We start from the raw sequence: 26,197 nt of genomic DNA, 5'->3' as shown, positions 1-26,197 counted from the left end.
GAACTAATTTAGGATTTCAAGATTGACCAATTGTTATTTCTAAACACAATAATTTTATTTAGCATTTTCAACAAAGATGTTGTAAATATATCCTATTAGTGTGCGATTCTTTGTATTTTAGAGAAAGTATTCGTTTTAAGCTGAAATCCAACCCTTTTTAATTAATATTCAATTCCACAAACTTTATCTTATGAAATAGTAGCTGTCATTTTCGCGTGTTTTTTTATTACAACATTTTTTTTGTTGTTTTTTTTTTTACTATATTTTTGTTTTTGTGACCACAAAAATCCAAAAAAAAACTGCGTGTAGAAAATTTATTCGTAACAGGTCGCGTTCATTGAACTGCCACTCGTCGCGGAGCTATGTACATACATACATATGTATGTGTGTTTGTAGTTTTATTTTTTTGGAATATTTGTTTTTTTTTGTCAATTGTCTTTCAACATTATTTCCATTCTCTTTATTTGTTTTACATTCCTTATTTTCACTCTCGCTAATTATTGGTGTATTTTTAAATAATTTTATTTGTGCTATAAAACATATTCGTATGTATGAGTGTCAGTATGTAGTTCGATAAGTGCTCAGTAAAGACAACTTTCGCAGTTTCGGTTAAGATGTTTATATATGTGTGTGTGCGTGTTTATGGTTATCGATTGATTTATTCTTTAAATTGTGTGTAATTTATTGCCTATCCCTTTTAGGGTGCCATAAACTATAAATATAATGTGTTATTTACGATAATCTTAATTGACATGGTCTTATATTGTCAATATTGCTTGGAAATTGCAACATTAATTATTCAATTAATTAGTGTATATTTTTTGTACATAAATGATATACATATCTGAAAATTTTTATAAAATAATATTATGTTTGTTAATTCTGTTATTAATATATTGAGATAATCATATTTTAAATAATTTTGCAATATTTTTCCGCATGTTTCGCGGAAAACATAGTGGTATATGTATAAATATTTTGATATTTGTGGTGTCCCTGTAGTGAAATGAACTAGTTAAAGCTGACAGCTACACTGAGTACTTACTTTTACAACTATCTCTCTCTCTTGAACTTTCGGGCTACTAGTATGGTTTTTTATGTTGTTAAAGGTATCCTAGAACCACATTTGGTTCAAATACGGATCAAAAATCACTAGTATGTATTTATAAGTGAAAGAAAAAAGAAAAAGCCTTTAAAAGCTTCTTCATAGTTGATGAAAGTATGGGTTTTTTTCTGATAGTACATTTTCAGATCACACATTGACATATTTTGCTCGGAATAACCTTGGATGGTGTGCTATTTCATAACATTATAGGGCAAAAATAACTTTTTTCTGGCTATTGGACTAAATCCGCTTTTTCGTTAGATCTTATCAAGTAAAAACGCAATTTTCCGCTTTTTCGAAGATAGTCCCTAGAATTTAAACTTTTACCTTGCTACTTCGAAACTGAGCTTATCGAAAGCCTTCTTTCGCTTTTCGATAGATCTTTTCAAGTAAAAAAATAATTTCTTGGGTTTTCGAAGATTGCTCCTAACTTTTAAATTTTTATCTTGTCTAAATGATATGATACACAATCAAAATAAGAGAAAAATTTAGATTTTTTCATATTTTTAATGTTTTAGTAACTATTTACAATAATTAATTGTAATATTTTTTAGTATTTTTTTCGAAATTCGAAGTCAAATATTTCGACATTAGAGACTAGCTTCGAAAAATGGAGAAATTAGATTATTTTTGATTCAATATGTCGAAAAAAATTAGTTTGGTACAATACCCACAAAAAAAAAACTAATTAATTTTTGGGCCCGACGTTGATATTACTATATTGGATCATTAGCGTAAGTGGCTGGTTCCAGTCTGAGAAGCAAAGCGTTGTAATTGCAAACACATTCTTACGTTTAAATCTGTTTGTTTTGACCTTTATTCGAAAGTTTTGTTCATCCTTGATCCACAATTCCGTACTAATATATTAACTAATTCATTCCTAGCAGATCGGATTTAGCCTCATATTTTCTTTTCTTTTGGGGTGAATTATTAATATTGAATTTCGCTTCCAAGAAAAATCTGGATTCTTAAATGTTTATACATATAAACAGTCAAGTTTGATGAAAATTTGTTTCCTCTCAAACCTCTATATACACTTGGCAACCCTGTATACTATTTTTCGGCATATGCTATAGATTCTATATTTGATAAAGTTGCCGTTTTTGTTCAAAGCCAGCATAATGTCGAATTACGTCAGTGTTAGTATCGTCCTCTTTTGATTTGAAGAATCTCTAAATCTGCGAAAATTCCGCGCTTTAGGCATTATCGATTTTCAACGCAAAAAGTTTTTACTTTTCACATTGCCTAATCATTTTTACCCATATTAATTGCTGTTTGTATATTGCATATTCCAAATGTTATCTTTACCCGTTCACTTAAATTGATTAATAATAACAGTTTCACACACACACATACACACACATGTAAAAACTTTTGAAACCGTGTAATTATTGCATTAAATACTAATTCGAATGCATTTCAAAACTGTCGACTTTGCATACACACATACATACTATATGTAAATATATCTATGAGTGCTACTCATGCACTATATAGCACTTGCATATGTATGTATGTGTTTAGAATGCTTTTGGCTTGTGTCTCCAGTTCCAAATATTACCACTAATAATAACCTTAATCAATTGCATAGTGTTGTCGTTGTTGTTGCTGATTCTAGTGCTTATCCATTGTATACGGCATATTATATGGGCATATGCGCTCAATACTACACATACATACAGACATATTCACATGTGAATGCACTACAAACGAACTCGCTCATATGCATTTTAATCATTCATACTCGTATGTACGTATGTATAGTAGTTTGTGCAAGGCTCTTTACACCGTGCTCGTGTGCTGTGAGTTATGAGCACTATGCGATGCGCTTCGGTACCCCCTTTTCGGCGTTTGACACCGTACACCGTACTTGCAGCGCTCAACGGCGTTTCCACGTTTGTGCACTTCCTTCAACTCACCACATGTAAAATGTGGGTAGGCGTGTGTCTCACATATGCATATATGTGTGTGTGTGGGATATACTTTCATATGCAATTGGCCTCACAGGATTCATTTGTGTATTTATTTTATAAGCAAAGCGCCCACTGTCATGCTCGAATATCCATAGTCATACACGTACCTATAACAAAGAAATTAGGGGTGTAAAATGGTTTTTACTTTTATTTATTATTTTCCATACAAACATACATATGTATGTACATACTGCATATATCAGCGCATTTATCCAAGCTTACACACAGTCATTCATTCATTCATATATATCAAGCATACATTTTATTCGCTCACCATCATTATAATACCACCTTCATCTCCCTACACGCATACATACAAACAAACAAACATACATCCATACATCTCTACGTGTATTTTGTTCTATTTCATTTCATTTCTATTCAGTTTTTTTATTATTTTTCGTTGCTTGAATTTCCTCCTTTTCGCTACTGTCACTTGGGTTGTGACGTCTCGACTCTCACAGTGGTATAGTTAGTATAACGGCGGCGATGGCATCGGTATCGCTCCGTAGCCATTGCCTTTACTGCCACTGCTCTTGTTTTTCGGTGGCTCTAATGTTGGTGTTGTTCTTGTCGTTTGTCATTGGTTGTTTAAGATACCTACTCGACTCAACGCAACGATTTGCGAATATTTCTCATTAATGGGGGAGGCTGATTGACTACTAGCGCGCTGGCAATGTAGCTGCCTTGCCTGGCTGGCTGGTTCACATTCGAACTACTGTGTACTGGGCAATGTTGGTTGGGTAGTTTAAAAGCGGGCGCGCGCACCGCTTTTGGTTATACTATGTATTTATCTGCCATGCTTATGCTTGTACCTACATATATGTTTGTATGTATGTCTGCACCTCTATTTGAGTGTGTGTATGTTTTCAGTCTGTGCGACTAACGTTTTGTGCGCCTTTTTATATTTATTTTAATGTGTTTGCAGAGTAAGTAGCGATTTCATGTGCTCATGAAGACGAAAGGAAAACGATTTTTTCAGTCAACGTGAAACGGAATTCAAATTGAAATTGTGTTTTGTTGAATATTCGTTGTTCTCTTCGTCTGCAGTTAAGATAAGCAGCATTGTGTAGAGCCAGTTCAGTTCGTTTGGATTTAATTGCTGTGGCTCTTTAGTCATCAATATATTTTATTTGTTAGCACGTACTTCACGTTTCTTTCGTACGAGTATGAAACACACATTGCACTAAGCGTTTCGAAATTAATTTCGAAAATTGTTAAGTTGCTTATCGCTTTATGTGCGTTCAAAATGTGTTTAAATTTACAGTTTTCCACTTTTTTCGTTATTAAACTATTTTTGAGAATTTATTTGAATCATACTCATTTTCTTAAAAAAAAAAAAAAAACAATTTTCATATTCATTTTTTTTTAAATAAAAAAAATTTATAATAGGATGTCTTAAAAACAATTAATTAGATACTATGGTGGCTAATGTATCAATCGTAACCCACTTTTTTGGAATTCACTAACCCAAATTCTTTGTTAGTTCACATTAATTAGAGTATAAGCGCTTTATTCACAATACCTTATCTCCATATAATGATATTTTCAACAGTATTGAAATACTTGAATATATTCGAAGGCCTCCAATGATTCATTCACCTAAAGATAAACACTTCGACTGATCCCTCGTCATGTTTAACTTTCGGTTTCAAGTTTTTGAAATTGATCCTTTTGAATTTTTCCCAGATTTTAACTCAATTTCGAAAAATGTTTTTTTTTTTTGTTTTGCAAAATTCAATAGCCTACTTAAGATTGCATTTTTGTCAATTTAAAAACTTGTTCGAATATTTATTTGTACATTCATTTATTATATATTTTTTTAATTAATTTTTTATTTTTTTAATTTTTATTTTTTATATTTTTATTTTTACTTTTATTTTTTTTTAATTTTATATTTTTTATATTTTTATTTTATTTTATTTTTTTTTATTTATTTTAGAATTTCACAATGTTTTCGAAACATAGTTCGAATGAGGTCTCGATATTTTTGCATATTTAATTTTTGTTTTTTATTTGCTTTATTAGCTTCCATTCATCTGGAGTAAACAGTTTTTTTTAACGTATTTACGAACAATTCTTTGGTTCCTACTTCTTAATATTTTTGAAGATTTCTTTCATATTTAATTTTTGTTTTTTATTTATATTTTTACTTTATTAGCTTCCATTCATCTGGAGTAAACAGTTTTTTTAACGTATTTACGAACAATTCTTTGGTTCCTACTTTTTATATTTTTGAAGATTTCTATTTACGATTTACGAACTTTTTCGTAACATTCGAACTGAATCTTGCCTGACTTGATATTCGTTGGTTAATTAGTTTTCAAAATAAACTAATAATTGAGAAAATATTTCAGATAAATTTTATTTTTTTTTCTCTCATTTTTTCTCAAAAATACATATCTTAAAATTTATGATATTGATATTCGAATATGCGAATACACTTATATACTTTTGTATATAGAATAAATTATTGATTATTAACTATAGTACTCCGTACCACCCTGTATTTAGCAGTGGCAACTGTTAATCTGTATGGTTCCTGGACTCCCGCATATTCCAGTATGACAATATAATATTTGGATATCGATTATGAAAATATAATATTTGTTTATTCGAATATAAAATATAATATCTGAATATTCGAATATTATGAATTAACGAACGTAATGTTATTCATATTGCCGCATAATTGCAAAAATAAAGATCAAACCCGTTGCTATCCGCAGTTTAAGAATTGCAAGAGAGAATGCAAAATTTGTAGCTACAAACTTTATATATTATTTATATACATACAGACGTATGAGTGAGTGACTTAAAGATACTGTATAAATCAACATTTTGTATGTATGTTTGCCATTTATTTGTGTTATCACTATTGTATCGGTTTCTTAGAAATTGTTTCAATTCTTGTTAAAAAATACTTCTCTCGTTAACGTTGAATAATTTATTCTGTAGATAATATAAAATTGAAAACTTTCTTTAGTCTGAGCCTGAAACTCAGGACACTATTAAGACCCTTGAAACCATGTATCCTCATTAGCATCTAGCAGTATATTGCAACTTATCAATATGCTGGAGCTAAGTGGGTTGTTGTGTCTTAGCGACCTTAGCTCGCGGTGCAATTCTCATCTATTTATTTATCTTATCTTGATTATATTCACTAAGTGGGAGCATGATAAAATTATATAGTACTTCTAGTAGCATGAGTTTGGTTGGTTTTGGATTAAGCTTTTACTTTCCGTGTACATATTAAGATAATATAAAGTATTCATTCAGAAACCGCAATGCCCTAAATACTAAACTTCTTCGTTTATTAAAAAATTACTTAACCATTTAGAGTATTTTATGGCTTCAAAAGCTTTTCTTATTTATATTCACTAAAATTTTGCTAAAAAAAAATCGGATGACTTCAATGGTACAAATATCGATATTGATATGTTACCTAAACAATCGTCACAAAAAGGTCATATTGAAATTTATGCAGCCATTTGTCACTTGATGGATAAAAGTATGTTATACCCAAAAAGAGGCCGCCTCTAAAATCCAAACATTCAATGTTAACATACAAGAACATGATTTGAATAGTTCAGTTTGTATGGCAACTCAGTTTGCCATGCTGATCATTTATGTGTATATACTTACATTGTATAGGGTCTCCGACGTTTCCTTGTGGGTGTTACAAACATCGTGCTTTATTAATAAAGTTTTCTTTTCTCGATGAAAATTTTGTCTCATTATGTAGCAACATTGTGCAAATATTCCATGACACCCTGCAAAAAATGCTCAATTTTTTAAATGATAAAATAACAAAAAAATAGCACCCTATTATAAATCAGCTGTTGCATTGTTTTCGTTTTCATAATTAGTACATACAATACAATAAACTAGTAAATTACAAAAATAATGAAAATAAGCTTATCATTTGACACTGTTTTTTATCTCTAAGTTTTAGTAAGCATTCAGCACGTCTTCTACGAATCTTTTCAGCCTGTGTAGGGATTTTCTTTTAACAACTAATATCCTTATTTCCTTCTCTGAAGATGATGAGGATGAATCGACCAACTTATTCGCAATTTCCAATAATTAAAAGCATTATTATTATAAAACTGACCAAAAAATAAAACTAAAATTGCTTCAACATTTATTTTCTTATTAACTCTTTTTAATTTAAAAAATAAAAATATATAGAAAAATCAAAAATTTAAAAATAGATTAGGTTCAAAGTTTTAGCATAATATTTTTTTCTTCAAACTTATCAAAATGTGTTACTAAAATACTTTGCTGGCCCACTTTCAATTTATATGATTGTCTATATTGTATTTTTATATAAATTTCGGAAGGATTTACTAATGCTTTGCACTTACCTGGAATACCGCTTAAATCATGACAATTCCACCCATAATTTACCAACACAACATTTCTGCTTTACACATTTAACATGCAAACACAACCCCCCCGCATATGCATATACATACTCACTCTTACAAAACTCACAAAATTCGCTAAATTAACTTTGACATATAACGACTAAACATTTGCTCACTTCAATAATTTTGCAGAAAATGGAACGTCAAGGCAAAATGGAGTTGGCAGCCAAGGAACGCGAGAGCCAACGTCTACAGCAAATACCGAAAAAGTGGAATCGCCGCGAAGAATATGAATTCTTGCGTGTACTCACCGGTTATGGTGTAGATTTGCAGCCACCTACCTCGCTGGGCATCGTATTGGCGCCAGACTGGACGAAATTCAAGCAAATGGCTCATTTGGAGCGCAAAAGTGATGAAACTTTAAGCGATTACTACAAAGTATTCATTGCGATGTGCAAGCGCAAGGCGGGCGTCAAACTCAATGAAAATGAACGTGGTCTTGAGGGCATCATCGATGAAATCAGTGAAGATCACGCCAAACTCATACTGGAGCGACTGGAATTGCTATCGAAATTGCGTGAAGTGGCCAGACATCCACAGCTGGAGGAACGCCTAAAGTTGTGCCAGATGAATGCAGACACACCGGACTGGTGGGAGCCGGGCAAACATGATAAAGAACTCATAGCGTCCGTGTTGAAGCATGGTCTTTACCGTTCAGAGACGTTCATTTTCAATGATCCGAATTTCAGTTTTGCTGACTCAGAAAAGCGGTTTATACGCGAATTAGAGGCACAAATACAACGTTCAATCAAGCTGGAGTCTTTCAATGCTGAGCGCTTACCAGCTTCGATGCCCATTGTGAAGGGTGAGATAATCGATTTGGACGATGAATTGCTTACAAAAGATAGTCTAATCAAAAAGGAGCAATTCACACCTGTTAAAACTGAGGTGAAAGCCGAACCTCTAGCAGAAGTTGGCGATAAACTCAGTGCAACAAAAGCCGAGTTAGAAACGTCGGCATCTGAGACTTGTGCGACGACTGATGAACACGTCAGTAAGAACGCTGATGACCACAGCGATGTCAGTGAAGAACGCAAATTAAGCGCTGAGCAGCCAGTGAATAGTGAAACGGCGGCTCAAGATGCTGCCAAGGATTTGGTGGCAAGAAACAAAGACGCTGATGTGATACATGAGATACCGGATGATGACCCAGAGACCGATGCTTTAAGCGCGAACGATAAATCAACTGAAGACGTGTCGGCTGAAAAGCTTTCGGCTGTTGCGACAGAGCCAACTGCTGATGCAGCATCCAAAGACGAATGTGAAAAAATGGACGTTGATGAAAATGCGGTCGCCGAAAAAGACACGGACGATGCTGAGCGTGAGCAGTCCAAAGAAGTGACGGCGAACGATGTTGGTGGCTCAGCCGAAACTGAGCACAGTGTTGCTGAGAAGTCAGAAATCTCAGAAAAAACTGAATCAACTCCTGCCGTTGGAACGGAATATAATGTAGAGAACGATGACGATAAAAAGTCGACTTCTTCGGCTATTGATAGTGAGAAAAACAAAACTGCTGACAGCGAAGATGTTGTCATTGCGCAAGAAGACGAAACAAATAAAGATGCCGCTTCTAATGCAGATGCTGAAGACAGCAAATCTAAAGTAGATGACCTAACAATCGAAGATGAGAGCAATGTTAAACCAGCAGCAGCTGAAAAATCAACTGCTGGTAAAGAAATACTGGATTTGGCCGCGCCCAACACCGGTGCGACGGATCCCGATGATGAAGAGGTCATGAAAGAAAAAGAAAAGGCAGTTGAAGAGGAGTGCAAAAAGCAAGCTGCTGAATTGAAGGCACGTTTCCCAGATTTAGAGGTTATACAACCTGCTACCGTCAAACAAAAGCAGGATAAACCCAAATTGGAAATGTGTATGATACGTTGGTTTAAGGACTTCGCGCTGGAACGCCGGATTTCGCACATTGTCATTTGCATTGAGACTAACAAGTGGCCTGTAAATAGAAATTACACCGCGTTCGCCGGTTGTAAGGGTATTGATTTGAATATCTGCCTGCACGAGGCCATACCACATCTTAAAAATATTGAGCGCGCACCAACGACGCCCGATGTAATCACCATAACTACAGAACAGGGTGTTACAAAGCAACTGCAAACATCGCAGATGCAACAAGTCGCTGGCACCGTGCCAGCTCCAACAGTACCAGTAACCACTCCGCCTGTGGTTAATGCAAATATTGCAGGACTGGGACTGCTACCACCACCACCAGCAGCCGTAGCTGGCATTAATGGCGCTGGCAAGGGTATTGGTAATATGGCTGCGCCACCGTTGGACGCCAACAGCATAAATGCTGCAGTTGCGGCTGCCGTTGCTGCAGCTGCTGCCGGCAACAATCCAAATGCACTCTCAGCGAATACGCTATCAGCACTGTTACCCGGCATGACCATGACGCCAGCCACCGCAGCAGCGGCGGCGGCCTTGAACAACGCACCAGTGGTGCCGCAGGCCGCGAATATGCCGAGCACAGTGCCATCGCCCTTACCACCGGTCACACAGAGTACGGGCAAGAAACGCAAACGACATATAGCCATCGATGTGGAGACTGAGCGTGCCAAACTACACGCCTTGCTAAATAGTTCGCAAAATAGTGAGTAGAAATTCATGCAATTAAAACTCGTGTTGTAAATAACCTTTTGAATTTTTAATTCTCCAGTGGGCCTCAAAGATTGGGAGACTGAAATTGCAAATATGGAGCCATTAGCGGCCACGGCGCAGCCTTCAGGACGACGTAGCGCGTCGGCGGTATCACCGGCGGCGCCGGCAGCATCTGCCACCAATATGTCACTGCAGCCACCACCTGCACATCAACATGCACCGCGCCAATCGTCCGGACAATTCAGCAAACCGGCTGTACCACCACTCAAGACGCCACCCACGCAAATGGGTGCACCCATGGACTTGTCCTCAAGGTACGCTGGGGAATCCTTAATTTGAATGTTCTATTTATAACTAATGTATTGTTTATTTTCTTATAGTTTGCCGCGCATGAATATGACCGACATACTGAAGTCAGCATCTAACGCGTCCGGTGCCATTGATTTGAGCGAAGTACAAGACTTCTCAATGCCTTCAAAGAAGTCATCAACATCACACTTGCAGGCTTCATTGAGTTCCGCTTTCCCATCTATGGGCGGCAAGAGCAAACTTGATGACACCCTCAACAAATTAATGAAGAAAAATAATTGCGTAAGTAAAACACGCTAATAATACTCTCTAGGAGAGGGAGAGTTTCTACAAAACAATAACATTTGTTTGACATTTACCTTACAGACTATTGAAGAACCCGTTATCGGCAAGGAGAAGAAACGCAAGAAACTCGATGAAATCGTGTTGGGTCTATCAGCAGCCAAGGAACAGAAAACCTTCCCCGATCCCTCGCTGCCGTCATCAAAGAAACCGCAAATACCACCAAGCGTTTCGGTAACGCCAGCCAATCTGCCGACGTCGGCTTCCAATCAAAACCAACAAAACCAAAAGCCGTTTACTATCACTGTTACGACAGTGCCTGGAAGTGAGTTTGAGTCTCTGAGCCTATTTTTTAGCTTGCTGATATATCGCAAACAAATACAGTTATTAACGTGCAATTATTTCTATTTTTTATAGAATCTAAGTCTGGTAGCAATTCGTCAATGCCTTCGCCAGCGTCCGCGCCTTCGTTGTCCAACAGCAACATGCCATTGATGAGTGGCGGTTTGTCATTAAAAGATATTAATGCCTTTGTTGCCCAGACCATGGCTTCGGATCCGCAGACCTTACTTAAGCAACAGCAAAAGATGATGCAGTGCTTGCCACCGGCGCAACGTAAGGCCTATGAAGCCATGTTCGCCGAAATAGAACAAGCCATGAAGTTGAGGTTAGTTCAAAACACTGCAATGCATTTGCTCATATACTAAAATTTATTTTGATTTGTTTTTGTCAGCGCTAAATATAACGTGCCTGACTCTAAGGTGAATAAATGGTTGACGGACATGAGTACACCACTGACTGACCAGCTGAATATGGACTTCAGCAATGCCGCGGCAGCGAGCACGAGTAGCAATACAAATAGTCGACGTTCGAATCGCCAGCAAAGCAGTAACGCGTCCCATCAATCATCGGTGGCTCAGATGAATAAGGCCGCCGCTGCGCAGTCCGCACAATCGCATGCACATCAACAACAACAACAGCAGCAATCGGCTATGGCTGGCCCTCAAGGCCTGACCGGCGAAGAGCCGGTGCCAGTGGTCAATAAACAGACCGGCAAACGTATTTCGGGCAGCAAAGCGCCACAACTGAAACGTCTGATGCAATGGTGAGTTATTTGTTTTTCTTTTGTACCAACAAATTTTTCTTTAAATTATTGTATTTGTTTTCAATTAGGTTAACTGAAAATCCTGCTTACGAGGTTGATCCCAAATGGTTGGAACAAATACAGAATCCCATGTCCATACCATCGCCCAAACTTAGCTCTGTGGACAACAGTAATTATGCGTCAACTAGTAAATCGTCGCACGGCGGTCGACCATCGTCCACGTCGAGCAGCTCATCTTCTGGCGCGCACACGCAACAGCAACAGTCCTCATCGGCACAATCGTCACCAGCGCCGTCGCCCACTGTGTCTTCCAAGAAGTCTTCACGGCAATCGGCGATCGATCAGGCAAATGCCGCCATGCAATTCGGCTCATTGGCTGGACTAAACCCGAATCTATTAGCCAGTTTACCAGGCCTTGGTGCATTTGATCCAAAGAACCCGCTAGGCGCCTTTGATCCAAAGAATCCTTTGCTCTCAATGCCATTCGCCGGCATGCCCGGTATGGGTAACATACCTGGACTGAATAATTTGAACAACATGAATCTGTTTGCTAGCTTAGCAAGCATGGGTGGGCTCGGCAACTTGGCCACTATGGATCCGCAAACACTAGCCGCATTAATGGCTGCCGGATCGACATTAGCTGGTTTGGGTGGCCCGACTGCCGGCACCGGCAACACCGGTACTGGTAAGACCTCACAATCTGGCGGCTCATCGAGCAAGAAAAACAAAAATGATGCACAGCAAAATGCCATGAGTTTGGGTGCATTGACAGGAAATACTGGCAACAACAGCAATACAGGTGGCAACAGTGGAAACTCGTCGAATAAAAACGCCAACGCTGCAGCTGCGGCAGCATCGCAATTGACAGGCTGTTTCCCGTATCTGTTCCCCAATCCGTCATTACTTTATCCACCAATGGGTCTTGGCGGCTTGAATCCCTATTCATTGGGTTCATCGGGTCTAGGCTCAGCGTATGATCAATTAGCGCAACAATACAACCTATTAAATGGCGGCGCAGGTGTAACCTCATCGGCAGGCAACTCCTCCACAACGCAGTCGAAATCGCATCAATCTCAATCGAAATCCAGTAATTCGCGTGCATCCACGTCGTCCGCCTCATCAGCTGCCTCTGTAGCAAGTCTTATGAACGCAATGGCGAGCATGGGCGCAGCCGGTCAACCACCAACCAGCGTAAGCAGTTCGCAATCCTCATCGCGCAGTAGCGGCCGTCAGTCGGCGGCAAGTCGCGCTGCCGCGCAGGTAGCTGAAATGGCACAGCTCTCAAGTCTGTTATTACCGGGCACAGATCCGCACCTGCTGGAAGCACTTAGCCGCATGGACTTAGCACAAAGTACACGTTTACTGAGCTCCTTGGGCATACCACCAATCGCTACGCCTTCAGTACAATCATCATCGGCTGATAAACGTTCGTCCAATAGCAATTCAGCTGCCTCAATAGCTGCGGCCCAGCAAGCACAGGCCGAGAAGCAGGCCGCAAAGGAGCAGCAAAAGTGGATGGAGAGTTTGGCACGCGGTCAACTACCCACGGACTTGGCCACATTGCAAGCCTTTTCACAAGGCAAATTCCCTGCCTCATTGACGGGTGGTAGTCAACCGTCCTCCACGTCATCGTCGGCGACAACTTCGTCGGCTTCGTCGAGCAAGAACGCCTCGAAGGCGGCGGCTGCTGCGCTAGCTGCACAATTGCCGCAAATACTTGGTTTGCCAAGTGATTTTGCACCAGCAATGATAGCCGATATGGCTCATGCGTTGACCGCTCCTGGTTCGTTGGCTAGTTTGGCGGGCTTGACTGCGCCACCAACCAGTAGCGCATCATCAATGATGGGCGGCGGCGGCAGCAGCAGCACTTCGAGTTCATCGAAACGCCAACGAGGCGGCGCCGGCGGTGGCAGTGGCGGTGGTAGTACTAATAGTAATATGCTTGATCCCGATGCCTTGACCAAGGATGCCTTCAAACAACAAATGGAGTACTATACAAAAACATTAGGACTTGGTTCCGGCATCTCGCTAATACCCACCTCAGTTGCGACAAGTATGAGCACTAGCGGCGTATCCAATTCACTTTCGAATGCACAACTTGATGACCATCACAAATCGAAGCGTTCACGTGTCGATTCACATGCGGCTGCGTTAGCAAACGCCAAGGACGAACTATCCGCTGCAATGTTGGCTAGTGGCTTGCCGCTTAATCTTGGCGGCGGCATGACCAGCATAGAGAAGAGTCTACGAAGCGGCGGTATCGGCATGGGTGGCGGTGGTGGTGGTGGCGCTACGATGCCCGAAGCCGACAAAGTCACATTAACACCACTCAACTCCGCTGGCATTGCGGCCAACCTGCCATCGCAGACCACCATCACCATTGCGCCACCAATCAGTTCCGGTGCCAGCTCCAGCAGTGAACGCTCCGAACGCAGTGAATCGCGCATCTCATTGACCATCACAAATGCTGCCGATGCGGCGAAATTGCCGCCACCCTACGAGGAAGCCGACGAGCTGATAATACAACCCATACTGAAGAAGCCGCAAAATACACCAACATCGACGGCGCCCAGCATGGCATCGAGCACACACGGCAGCGTCGAAGACTTGGAAGCAGCTGTAGCTGCTAGCATGGGCGGTGGTGCTGGCACCAGTGGCACCACTACACCCACGCCATCAACATCTGCAGCTGCAGCAGCGGCCGCGGCGGCGGCAGCAGCTTCCGCCAACGAAGAACATCGTCGCTCATCCAGCCGTTTGAAACGACCACGCACGGGCAACGATCACGCACTTAGCGAACAACCGCCCGAAAAGCGACGCGAATTGCGCTCAACGCGGCACACGCGCCAATCGAGCGGCAGCCTAGAGACATCGCTGAATTTGTCAACAAATAACGAGGCTGATGAGAAGAACGAATGAGTACTGCGACGTACCACGCGACTGATGACGAGTAAATAGGACAAACAAGCGCGCACGAAGCGGCTACAAAAACAAAAGATAATTAATAAGAAGCATTAAGAATTTGCAAGTATAGTTATGCAAGGATCAAAGTGAAAACGAGGAGAGAGAGGCGTCAACAGAAATTACTAGTATTAGCTTAAATTTCCTGTACGGTTACTGGTTCAACCGTAACGAGTTATCGAATGCTTACTGCTGCTGCTGCTGCAATTCGGTACTCGCTTACAAGTGAAATGCGTTTTCTACAAGTTGCTGCAAATTCACAGAAAAAAACACACATTTCACACTATTGTAATGCAATGCTGCCAGGGCAGAAAAGATGTTGTGCGCGTGCAAGCGCGAAATGGCAACTGCTGCAAACGCCATTTGGTCGCTTGAACGCCGGCCGACCAATCTGCCCATCACCAAAACCATGTGCTTGTCAATTATACTGCTGCGTTTCAATTCGACAAGTGGCATACGTTTCTCTTTGTTGAACTCACAGCTGCAGTTGCGCGCCTCTCTCCTCACTCTTATATCTAATAATATGTATACATATGTATAAGTCCTCTCTGACATAGTAAATATTGAAGGGCTGAGCAGAGTGTTGAACGGAAATCTATTATGAAAAGCGCTTATAATTATAAACAGATTATAAAAAAATGAACAGTTATTATTATAAATTATTGCTAAAAGAAAACAAAAACAAGAAAAACAACAAAAAATATTAATATTAATCAATTTAGCTTATAACGACAATTTAATTTAATTGGATTGCTTAATAATTTACGTTAATATTGTAGCATGCACAAGCTAGACTACAGACCGTAACGATAAAAATGGAGCTTACGACGTTTATAATACTGATATCGATCATTGTAACGCATAATGATAGTTGTAGTTGTATTGTAATGTATTGTATTTGTAATAATGGTGAGCGTAATTCTCGAAATCGCTTGCAGAATTTAAATACAAAAACCGAAAAGCGTAAATAATTGAATAGAAAACTTACACATATACAATTATATATACATACATATACATAGATATATTTTCTTAAACGTGTGTATTTTATAAATTATATAATATATATTTTTTATTTTTAAATTTTTAATTTTTAATAACCTAATTATTTGTTTTGATTATATTATGGTAATTATTACAGTTTATAGTGTCAAAGAAACAAAAACAAATATTATTAATAATAAAGTAATGCAAATGCAGGCATATTAAGAATAAGTTAGCAAACAAGTCTGTTGTCATTTAATACAAAAAAAAAATACCTAACCTAACAATTTTTTTATTTTATTTGTGCTTTCCTATTTTCACGCACTTTATTTTGATTTAATTTGTGATTTTCTATTTTCACGCACTTGAAATTTTTGCGGAAGCGTTAGCCGTCAGCAAATTCCAATTTGCAGCACTTTAGCAATATTTTTTTATTTTTATGTTTTGCTATTAGCGCAGAAAGTGTGTGTAAGTTTAGTACCAGCTGTTCGTCACACACGTAGTCCGCATAGAACAGTTAATCACAGGGGAACACATTTTCATATTTCCAATATTGTCATGCAGCAATTTTGCAGGCGCTTAAAGCACATTTTTTCAAACAAGCTTAATTTTAATTAAATTCAATACAATCAACTTGCAGCGCCACTTGTAGCGTCTCCTAGAGCTTTTGCTTTAAGCGAGAGTTTCCCAAATTCGCTATTATTTTTTTTTTTGGTCTTTTTTTGACACTACAACAATTTGTTGCACGTGCACCTCAAGCAACCGCCACCACTTCATAACAGTTTCTTTGAAAACTTCTAGCTCCCTTATTATTATTAATATTCACTAATTGTAAGCATAAAGCCACATAAACACGTAGCAGAACTACAAACAAACCAATATACATACATACACACACACACATATTTTATTTCAATTGACATTGTATTTGCATTTTTAGTTTATATTTTATATAAAATCCAATAAATGCATTGATATTTGCGCTCACTTTTTATATGTGCATACATACATACATACGTGCATAGATGTATACATATGTATGTATAACGTTGTCTTGTACCATGATTGTCTTTGATGAATGTTATTTTAATTTTACTTTTAATAAAACAAATTATAATTTAAATATTTTATTTCTGAATAAATTTTTTATAACTATTTTGTATGTACATGTATTTTGTGTTTCGGTTGTTTACTAAGTGCTGTATTGGGCGCTATGTGTTGTTGCCCGCAATTTTTATGTGGAAGTGTTGGTTTAGCAAATTTTCAATTCACCTTGTGCAAATTCATTGCCGCTTCGGTTAGCATTGTTAGGAATGTTAGGCTCAAGGCGACGGTATTTAAGCGCAATTTTTTTAATATTTTGTGGGTTAGTAGACTATGTTAAACAAAAATCGTTAAATAATCGATTGTTTAACAAAAAATATTTTTCTAATTATTTCTAAATTTTTATTTTTTATTAATTTTTTATTTAATATTTGTTTTTTTTTCATTTTAATTAATTTTTATTAATACATATGATAGATAAATTCATTTTAATAAGAGTGTTTTTTTAACTTCCCAAATTTTTTTTATTTAAAAATTTTAAAAATTTTTTATAATAATCATTTCTTTTAATTTTAATTTTCTGACGATTTTTTTTTAAATTTTTTTTGCTTGTTGATTTTTTTTTTAATTTTTTTTTACTTTTTGATTTTTTTTTAATTTTTGATTTTTTTTTTTAATTTTTGATTTTTTTTTTAATTTTTGATTTTTTTTAAGTTTCTTTTTTATTTTTAATAAAAAAAATTGTTCAAAACTGGTTACGTTTTTAATACCAACCTCAGCTGCAACACTAATGAATTTTGTCTTAATATTTGTTCTCTGTACATTTTTGGTTAACTTTTAGTTTATAAATTTAATTTTTATTTTTTAATATACATAAATAATTAACTAATTATTTATTAAATTCCATTTTTAAAGTTCATACTTATTTTATTAACTCTCTAAAGGTTTTTCCTCTATCTAAAAGATATCTTGTAGATTTTTTTAATAAGATATTTTCATAATTTTAATTTTTTAATGTTTGATTGCAATTTTTTTTTTTAATTTCAAATATTTTTTATTTTATTTTTAATTAATTAATTTTCTTTTTATTAATTTTTTATTTTTTTTTTCTAATTAATTAATTTATTTTATTTAATAATTTATTTTTTTTTAATTGATAATTTATTTTTTTTTATTAATAATTTATTTTTTTTTTGTAATTCATAATTTTTGTTTTTTTAATCTTTTAATACCACCTCAGTTGCAACAAAATTTTAATAAGTTTTTATTTTTTTGTGTTTCTTAAATTTTTATTTAGTTTTTTGACTTTTTGTGGATTTCTATTTTTTAATTAATTTTTATTGTTTTTTACTAAATTTATATTTAACTTTTATTTTGATTGTTAAATGTATTTATCTACATTTAATGTATACTATTAAATAATTGATTGAATTTTTTAAATTCTTTTTACTTTTTTAATACCACCTCAGTGGCATCAACATTTAATAATTTTTGTTGATTTTAATTTTTAGTTAATTTATTTTTTTCTTTTTAATGTTTATTGTTTTTTACTTATTTTTATTTAATTTTATTTCTTTATTTAATGTGTTTAATTAAATTTAATTCATAATAAAATATAAGTTTCCTTAATTTTAATTTGTTTATTGAGTAAATATATTCAATTTTATTTTAATAAAAGTATTTTTTATCTTAATTTAATTTATTCTTAATTTTTAAATTTTACAATTCTTATTATCTATGTACCTTTCCAATTTGAAATTATCGTTTTTTTGTTTTTTTTAATTAAATTTTTTATTTCCTTTTTATAATTTTAATTTTAATTAAATTTTTAACTTTTATTTAAATAAAAGTATTGTTTTAACTAAATCATCATAATTTCAATCATATTTTTTTACTTTTTATATTTGTTTATTTTTTTTATATTTTTTTTTAATTTGGGACTTTTATTATTTTAATTACGTATATATGTAAGTTAGCTAGAATTTTCCAATTTTTATTTCTACTTTTTAAATAAATTACATTAAAATTGAAAAGCTTGTCATTTATATAGGCTATTCGGTCGTTTTGTATTTAAATGAAAAACAAAAAAAAAAAAATAAATATGCTTGAAAAAAGTTACTGCACCGTTATAAGTAGTAATGAGTAATGCGTGGTCGTAGTTTGTAGATAAGAAAGCGCTAATCAATCTCTTGTAAAGCCTAATAAATTTTATTGTAAATCTAAATAAATTGTAAACACATTTTTCACCATAAAAAATATCAATTTAAAGAGAAACTGAATTTTGATTAATAAATAGTAAATTAAATCAATAACAAAAAAGGAGGATAAACAGAAATGTTGGAGAAGCTACATACAAGTATGTATGTATATGTAAAAGCGAATACACTTGTAATGCGGTAAATATTACAGGTTGAAGTTTTGCGTCAATAAAAGCATGCACACACAGCACATAATACATGTGTATATGCTGTGTCGTTATGTTTTCAAAGCATAATTGATTTATATTAATAAAGCTACATATTTAATGAAAGGATGAAGATAAAACTAAACAGTTGTAATTATAATATTAACTTATTATGAACTATATACATACATACAAATACTTATATATAAATATTTATACATACATCTGTATGTATTTACTTATGTATATTTATGTGAACATGCATACAAACATTCATAACATACAATACAAGCGTAAATACTTACATACATACATATACATATATGCATGCGCATGCACACACATTCATACATTTAACTATATAAATACATTATATGTATCATTTAAGCAAAGTAATTTTACAAAACAAAAGAATATTATTTAAACTAAATATTAGTATATATGCAGATTTGCATACGCGTACAATAGCATACATGCATACATACAGATATACAAATAAACATATAATAGCGAGAAACCAGCTGCAAACAAATAACAACCAACAAAAAATTAATTACTGCATACATACATACATAAATGATATTAAAGTAATTAAGTTCAACTAAAAGAAAATTTAAACATTTAAATTACTTATAAATAAATAAAAATAAGAAAATCTTACAAAAATACATATAAAATACACCATTTGTTTTATTTCACAGCAGGAATACTAATATACTTACATATAAAACAAAAAAACTTTAACTTGAGTTGCAACGAAGCTTATAGCACAGGGGTATAAAAAGGTTTTTATCTTGATTTTGATCATGTCGGGGTCGATTCTGGGAGTTGCTAAGGAATCACTCTGTTGTTGCTATTTTAACGGAATACTAGTCCCCGTTAGGGTGGTGAGGATTATCTAAGTTGTCGTCGACGTCATCTAACATGAGGTCCACGTGCAGCTTCGACGGGGTCGGACCAAAGGGAAAAGGGTGTCAGATGAGTGGGGTTGGTGGGGCATGCAAAGAGGTGGTCAGTGTCATGCGGAGACTCATTGCATGCAGGACATATGTTGGATATGTCGGGGTCAATTCTGGACAACTATGAGTTCAACCTGCTACAGTATCCAGAACGAAGCTGCACAAGAGTCACTCTCGATACTCGTGAGCTCTTCGTCTTCAATGGGTGGTCTTTGTCTTTTCCCATGCTCTGCCAGCTAGCGACTTGGGGATTTGGTTGCTGCTCTGTACTTGGCAATAATCGCGGTCGTGAGAGGAGCACAGGCTGCACTCCTCCGACCAAATGGTGATACTCTAACCTCCTCATCGGTCATCTGTTAATACTTTAAATCCTTTTTCTTTATTTTTAATTTATAATAACCCTCTAACAACTCTTTGTCCATTGTTAAAATCAACAATAACCAACTAGTTTACTCCACATCTATTGTTTTTAAATTTCTTTGCAAACATTACTTTCCAATTTACACAATTGAATTTACTATTTTCAAAATAATGATACCTAGATAAATGAATTAAAGAGACATTTAAATATGAAGCAATTGTTCCGACTTAATAAGTAAGTGCCTTATCGAATTCCATTTAAGTCTTATTATGCATTTTGAATTGGCATTTTGATGATGAAATTTACTATAACTTGAAAAGACCTACAGTTAATGTAGTATTCATATGCCACTAACACTAAAACACTGCATGGCAGCAACTTCTAACCGCAACTTGATTAAAAAAAAATCGTTTTAGTTTTGTTTTTATTTTATTTAAGAAGTTTTCATTTTTTTATTTGCCTTTGCCACTTTCGCCTTCAAAGCTTTAACATCCAATTTTTTACTATCTTCATCAGCCGGTCTTTTACGGCTAGTAGAAGGTCCGTCCTCAGTTGGTGGAATAAAATCTTGGTTACGACGCTCCTCCTGCTTTTTAGCAGCCTCACTCTGTTTCGCATTACGTTCTTGTTGCTTGCGTGCTTGTTTCTGTTCCTTGCTAAGGAAGTATTCACCGGATGCAAGTTGTTTATCAATTTTACTTTCAGGTTGTGAAGGTGGAAATGGTGTGTATTCTTTTTTGGGCTTCTTAACCTTAGGTTGTTTGCGTTTGCTAATATTTTTGTTCTTGAATTTCGGCAGAAAACGTGACCAATCTTCATTGGCCAATTTCGGGTCTTTCATAAGTTCGCGTTTAATCATCAATGCTTTAATATTATATATGGGATGCACATTGTTCATTGTGTCTAATACAATGTCACGGACTTGTTGTAAACCTTTATAAGGACCGAGAGCGGCTACAGTGTTTCCTTGTACTAACACATAACAATCTGTTAGTAACTCAATGGATTTCAATGTCGCGCCATTGGGTCCGATTAAACGTTGACGTCGCTTAACGAACTTATCCTTCTTGCTTACTAAGTTACCAATTTTTATGATGTCACAGCCGATTTCATCCTGCGGGGCATGCAAAGAGGTGGCCAGTGTCATGCGTAGACTCATTGCACGCAGGACATATGTTGGATATGTCGGGGTCTATTCTGAACAAGTAGGAGATTAACCTGCTACAGTATCCAGAACGAAGCTGCACAAGAGTCACTTTCGATTCTCGTTGCAGCTCAAGTTCTTCGTCTTCAGTGGGTGGTCTTTGTCTTTTCCCCATGCTCTGTCGGCTAGCGACTTGCGGTTTTTGTTGCTGCTCTGTACTTGGCAATAATTGCGGTCGTGAGAGAAGTGAAGGAGCACAGCCTGTCGAATGTCACATCTAAAATCTTATGGATTGTTATTAAGAATTTTAACGCCATCGACTGCAATATTAACTGAAGTCTTTACTCTTTCGTCTAGTTAGTGAAAATGGTCGTTGGGGATATAGTGGGGAGAGTGTAAGGATCGAAGAACGCTCAGGTAGTTCATAGTTCTCCTCATCAGTCCCGGAGGGAGCGTAGATTTTTCCTGAAGTAGTGCTGCGTGATTGACTGTATCAAAGGCATTTGATAAGTCCAACGCTACGAGGATGGTAAGGTGGTTTTTTGTTAAAGCTATGAACGAGGTGTGTGAAGGTCGTGAGTAGCAAGGTCTCAAGTGTCTTCACTACTAGGGATAGGAGAGTTATCGGACGATAGGAATCCATTTAGTTGGCCGGTTTCCCAGGTTTCAAGGGTGGGACCATTCCTCCGACCAATTGGGCAATTCTGCCCTGTTGATGATACTCTAAGCTCCTCATCGGTCATCTGTTAATACTTGTATATCTTTAAATCCTTTTTCTTTATTTTTAATTTATAATAACCCACTAACAACTCTCGGTGCATTGTTAAAAGTCAACAATAACCAACTAGTTTACTCCACATCTATTGTTTTTAAATTTCTTTGCAAACATAATTTTCCAATTTACACAATGGAATCAAAATAATGATACCTATATAAATGAATTAAAGAGACATTTAAATATGAAGCAATTGTTCCGACTTATTGAGTAAGTGCTTTATCGAATTCCATTAAAGTCTTATTATGCATTTTGAATTGGCATTTTAATGATCAAATTTACCATAACTTGAAAAGACCTACAGTAAAAACTAAAAGTTACTGCAGGGCAACAACTTCTAACCGCAATTTGATTAAAAAAATCGCTTTGGTTTTATTATTTTTATTTTATTTAAGAAGTTTTCATTTTTTTATTTGCCTTTGCCACTTTCGCCTTCAAAGCTTTAACATCCAATTTTTTACTATCCTCATCAGCCGGTCTTTTACGGCTAGTAGAAGGCCCGTCTTCAGTTGGAGGAATAAAATCTTGATTACGACGCTCCTCCTGCTTTTTAGCGGCCTCACTCTGTTTCGCATTACGCTCTTGTTGCTTGCGTGCTTGTTTCTGTTCCTTGCTGAGGAAGTATTCACCAGAAGCAAGTTGTTTGTCAATTTTACTCTCAGGTTGTGAAGGTGGAAACGGTGTGTATTCTTTTTTGGGCTTTTTGACCTTAGGTTGTTTGCGTTTGCTAATATTTTTGTTCTTGAATTTCGGCAGAAAACGTGACCAATCTTCATTGGCCAATTTCGGGTCTTTCATAAGTTCGCGTTTAATCATCAATGCTTTAATATTATATATGGGATGCACATTGTTCATTGTGTCTAATACAATGTCACGGACTTGTTGTAAACCTTTATAAGGGCCGAGAGCGGCTACAGTGTTTCCTTGTACTAACACATAACAATCTGTTAGTAACTCAATGGATTTCAATGTCGCGCCATTGGGTCCGATTAAACGTTGGCGTCGCTTAACGAATTTATCCTTCTTGCTTACTAAGTTACCAATTTTTATGATGTCACAGCCGATTTCATCATGCAAAACTCGTCGCGCTTGTTCGAAGGGCACACTTCGTGCCATTAGTTTTATCATGTCTCTGGCTTTGATGATAATGTAAGGATCCCACGTTTTGCGTGTTGTTTTCACCACCATGCTGCCCTCCATAAGATCAAGTTCCGCTTTGAGATGTTGTTCCGCAAGACATTCCTTTACAAGTGGCCATATTTCCTTTAGATATTTTTCTCTATACTTTGGAAACAGTGTAGCAAATGAGCTTTCCTCAACCATGCCATTTGGATTATGCTCAGGTTTGAACTCGGGAATTTTTAATGTCCACGCATTATCCACAGGTTCCGCCGAAATTTTTTTATTTTCTTCAGCTTCACTGTCACTCATTTTGGTGTTTTATATTAATTTTTAATATTTGTTTATTTGAGGATGTTCCCACACGTGTATTTGTTTTATTTTGATGAATTGTAAGTCATTCACAATAGCGTTGATGACAACTGATATAAAATATCGATTCTTATATCTCTATTTCGATAAATTTAATTTTAACTTTTATGACTAAATGCATGCAAGTTTATTAAAAATTTAAAACTTTTAATAATGTAAACGTTTGTACAATCAAAGGAACTATTTAAATAAATTTTCAAAGAAATTAAGTTCATTTCATTAAGTTTATAATATTCTTTCTTACAATTTCTTAACGACACGAGAAACATTCAAAATCTATTAATATTGGCGTGTTGTTAATGGCTCTCACCGTTATAATTACCGTAATAGTAATTATTGCATTTATTTTATCATATTTAAATAATCAACATAAATTTTTAAGTGAAGATGAACCACTCTGTATTAATGTTTTGTTGGTTCACAATGGAGAGTTTTTTATATCCACCGCCAGCTGATTTTGGCGCTGTGCCAAACTTTTTGTTGTTGACATTTTTTTGTTTATTTTGTGCTGAGCCTACTGACGTTACCACCAGGAATAAAGGGCTGTCCAACTTATTTCAGTGTGAGAGCGCTTCAAAATTAGCGTTTTTTATAACATTTTCCATTATGGCCAGATCGAATAAAATAAGAGCATTTGGGCATTTAAATTAAAACACCCAACATTTATTACGATTGCAAATTAGATGCACTAACAATTCTCCTTGATTTGATTTCCGACAGTGTTAAAAGTGGTTAAAGTCGGAATATACCCTCACCGTCTTCCCGTATAACGGTTGTGTTAACAATTAAAAATGCGACAAATTAATAAATAAATGCGTCTTCTCCTTTATTAACGTAGACAGCGCTTACGCGGTTAAACCCCAGTTTACCACAACGCGCCAGCGTACTTCCTTTTCGCTGTTTGGGGCCAATTGGAGATTTCAAGTGCAGCCAGGTCCTTCTCCAGCTAGTCCTTCCAACGGAATGATGGTCTTCTTCTGCATCCTCCGGATATTATAAACATTGTCGAAAACTCTTAGAGCTGGAGTGTTTTCATCCATTCGGATGACATGACCTAGTCAGCATAGCCGCTGTCTCTAAATTCGCTGAACTACATATGTCCCTGTCGTTGTATATCTCGTACAGCTCATCGTTCCATCGACTGCGGTATTCGCCAGTGCCAATGCACAAAGAATCATAAATCTTCCTCAACACATTTCTCTCGAATACTACTAAGGCCGACTAATCAGATGAAGTCATTGTTCATGCCTCCGCACCATATAGCAGCATGGGAATGATAAGGGACTTGTATAGTTGTGTTTTTGTTCGTCGGGAAAGGACTTTACTTTTCAATCTGCGTTGGATTTAGGGTTGACATTGTTGTTAGTGCTGTTGATGCTGGTTTCAAGATACACGAAGCGTTAGCTCTGCAGCTCGTATTATTTTCTCCAGCAATAGGTTGAAGAAGTCAAACGATAAGGAGTCTCTTTGTCTGAAATCTCGCTTGGCATCGAACAACTCGTAGAGGTCCTTCCAAATCCTTATTGAGCTTTTGGTGTTGCTCAGTGTCAGCTTACATTAGCTTTGTGGGAACAACAAGTTCAGACATAGCGGCATAGAGGCAGTTCCTTCAGGTGCTGTTAAAGGCGGCTTTAAATCGTCGAAGAGGTCAATTTTCCTTTCATGGGTCTTTTCCATGATTTGGCGCATAGTTAAAAACTGGGCGATAGAAGATTTTCCAGGTCTAAAGCCACACTGATAAGTTTATTGACAGTAGTCTTCAGTCTTTCATACACTGCGCTCGATAAGACCTCATATACGATATTAAGGAGGTAATTGGTGCAGATTGTGGAGTCCCCCTTTTTGTGAATTGGGTCAAACACACTTAGGTTTCAGCCATCAGCCATGCTTTCATCCGACCAAATCATGCAAAGAAGCTGATGCGTACACCCTGTCAGTTCTTCGCCGCCGTTTTGAATAGCTCGGCTGTTAATCCATCGGCTCCCGCCGCTTTGTGAACAACAATGATTGCTATTTGAACGCATCATAGTCGTGCAATGAAACATCTCTTCCATCGTCAACGATTGGTCTCACTAGGCGAATAGTATAAAGCTTAATACGCACTTATAAAGCGAGCCGCTTGTTCCAAGACACCTCTTGTGAACAGATACTGCAATTCAACTTCAGCGAACTCTTCAACCGAATATGTCAGAATGGCTCCGTTGAAATTTCCTCTCTGTTAGTCGCGACCGCTGGCCCCACACGCGTTGGCTGCCGC

The 26,197-nt window shown here is 36.4% G+C and overlaps 3 protein-coding genes across 16 annotated transcripts in view; 1 reads left to right on the top strand and 2 right to left on the bottom strand.

The window, feature by feature from the left end:
* LOC105224192 (serine-rich adhesin for platelets) overlaps positions 1 to 16,924 on the top strand; it is a 77,194-nt gene extending 60,270 nt beyond the window's left edge. For all 14 annotated transcript variants that reach the window (XM_049458818.1, XM_049458807.1, XM_049458789.1 and 11 more), the window contains 7 exons: positions 7,641 to 10,113; positions 10,180 to 10,435; positions 10,502 to 10,712; positions 10,797 to 11,037; positions 11,130 to 11,379; positions 11,446 to 11,817; positions 11,886 to 16,924. In XM_049458818.1, coding sequence (XP_049314775.1) covers positions 7,641 to 10,113; positions 10,180 to 10,435; positions 10,502 to 10,712; positions 10,797 to 11,037; positions 11,130 to 11,379; positions 11,446 to 11,817; positions 11,886 to 14,736 — 6,654 coding nt within the window. In that variant the 3' untranslated portion in view covers positions 14,737 to 16,924. The remainder of the gene's footprint in view (positions 1 to 7,640; positions 10,114 to 10,179; positions 10,436 to 10,501; positions 10,713 to 10,796; positions 11,038 to 11,129; positions 11,380 to 11,445; positions 11,818 to 11,885) is intronic.
* Positions 16,925 to 20,940: 4,016 nt separating this feature from the next.
* LOC125778949 (KRR1 small subunit processome component homolog) lies at positions 20,941 to 21,704 on the bottom strand. The gene has a single exon (XM_049458851.1). It carries the CDS (start codon positions 21,687 to 21,689, stop codon positions 20,964 to 20,966), a length of 726 nt encoding a protein of 241 aa, XP_049314808.1. The 5' UTR covers positions 21,690 to 21,704; the 3' UTR covers positions 20,941 to 20,963.
* A 1,110-nt stretch (positions 21,705 to 22,814) lies between these two features.
* On the bottom strand, positions 22,815 to 23,971 carry LOC105224193 (KRR1 small subunit processome component homolog). The gene has a single exon (XM_011202199.4). The coding sequence runs from the start codon at positions 23,878 to 23,880 to the stop codon at positions 22,840 to 22,842; it is 1,041 nt and encodes a 346-aa protein (XP_011200501.2). The 5' UTR covers positions 23,881 to 23,971; the 3' UTR covers positions 22,815 to 22,839.
* Positions 23,972 to 26,197: the final 2,226 nt, after the last annotated feature.

The sequence above is a fragment of the Bactrocera dorsalis genome, chromosome 1 (genome assembly GCF_023373825.1).
Source record: "Bactrocera dorsalis isolate Fly_Bdor chromosome 1, ASM2337382v1, whole genome shotgun sequence".
Classification (NCBI taxonomy): domain Eukaryota; kingdom Metazoa; phylum Arthropoda; class Insecta; order Diptera; family Tephritidae; genus Bactrocera; species Bactrocera dorsalis.
The sequence above is the reverse complement of the archived record's forward strand: the minus strand, read 5'-3'. Positions and strand labels throughout refer to the sequence as shown.

What these genes read in the sequence shown, in the direction of transcription:
- LOC125778949 (XM_049458851.1), bottom strand. Translation starts at nt 21,689, where the DNA reads ATGAGTCTACGCATGACACTGGCCACCTCTTTGCATGCCCCGCAGGAT.
- LOC105224193 (XM_011202199.4), bottom strand. Translation starts at nt 23,880, where the DNA reads ATGAGTGACAGTGAAGCTGAAGAAAATAAAAAAATTTCGGCGGAACCT.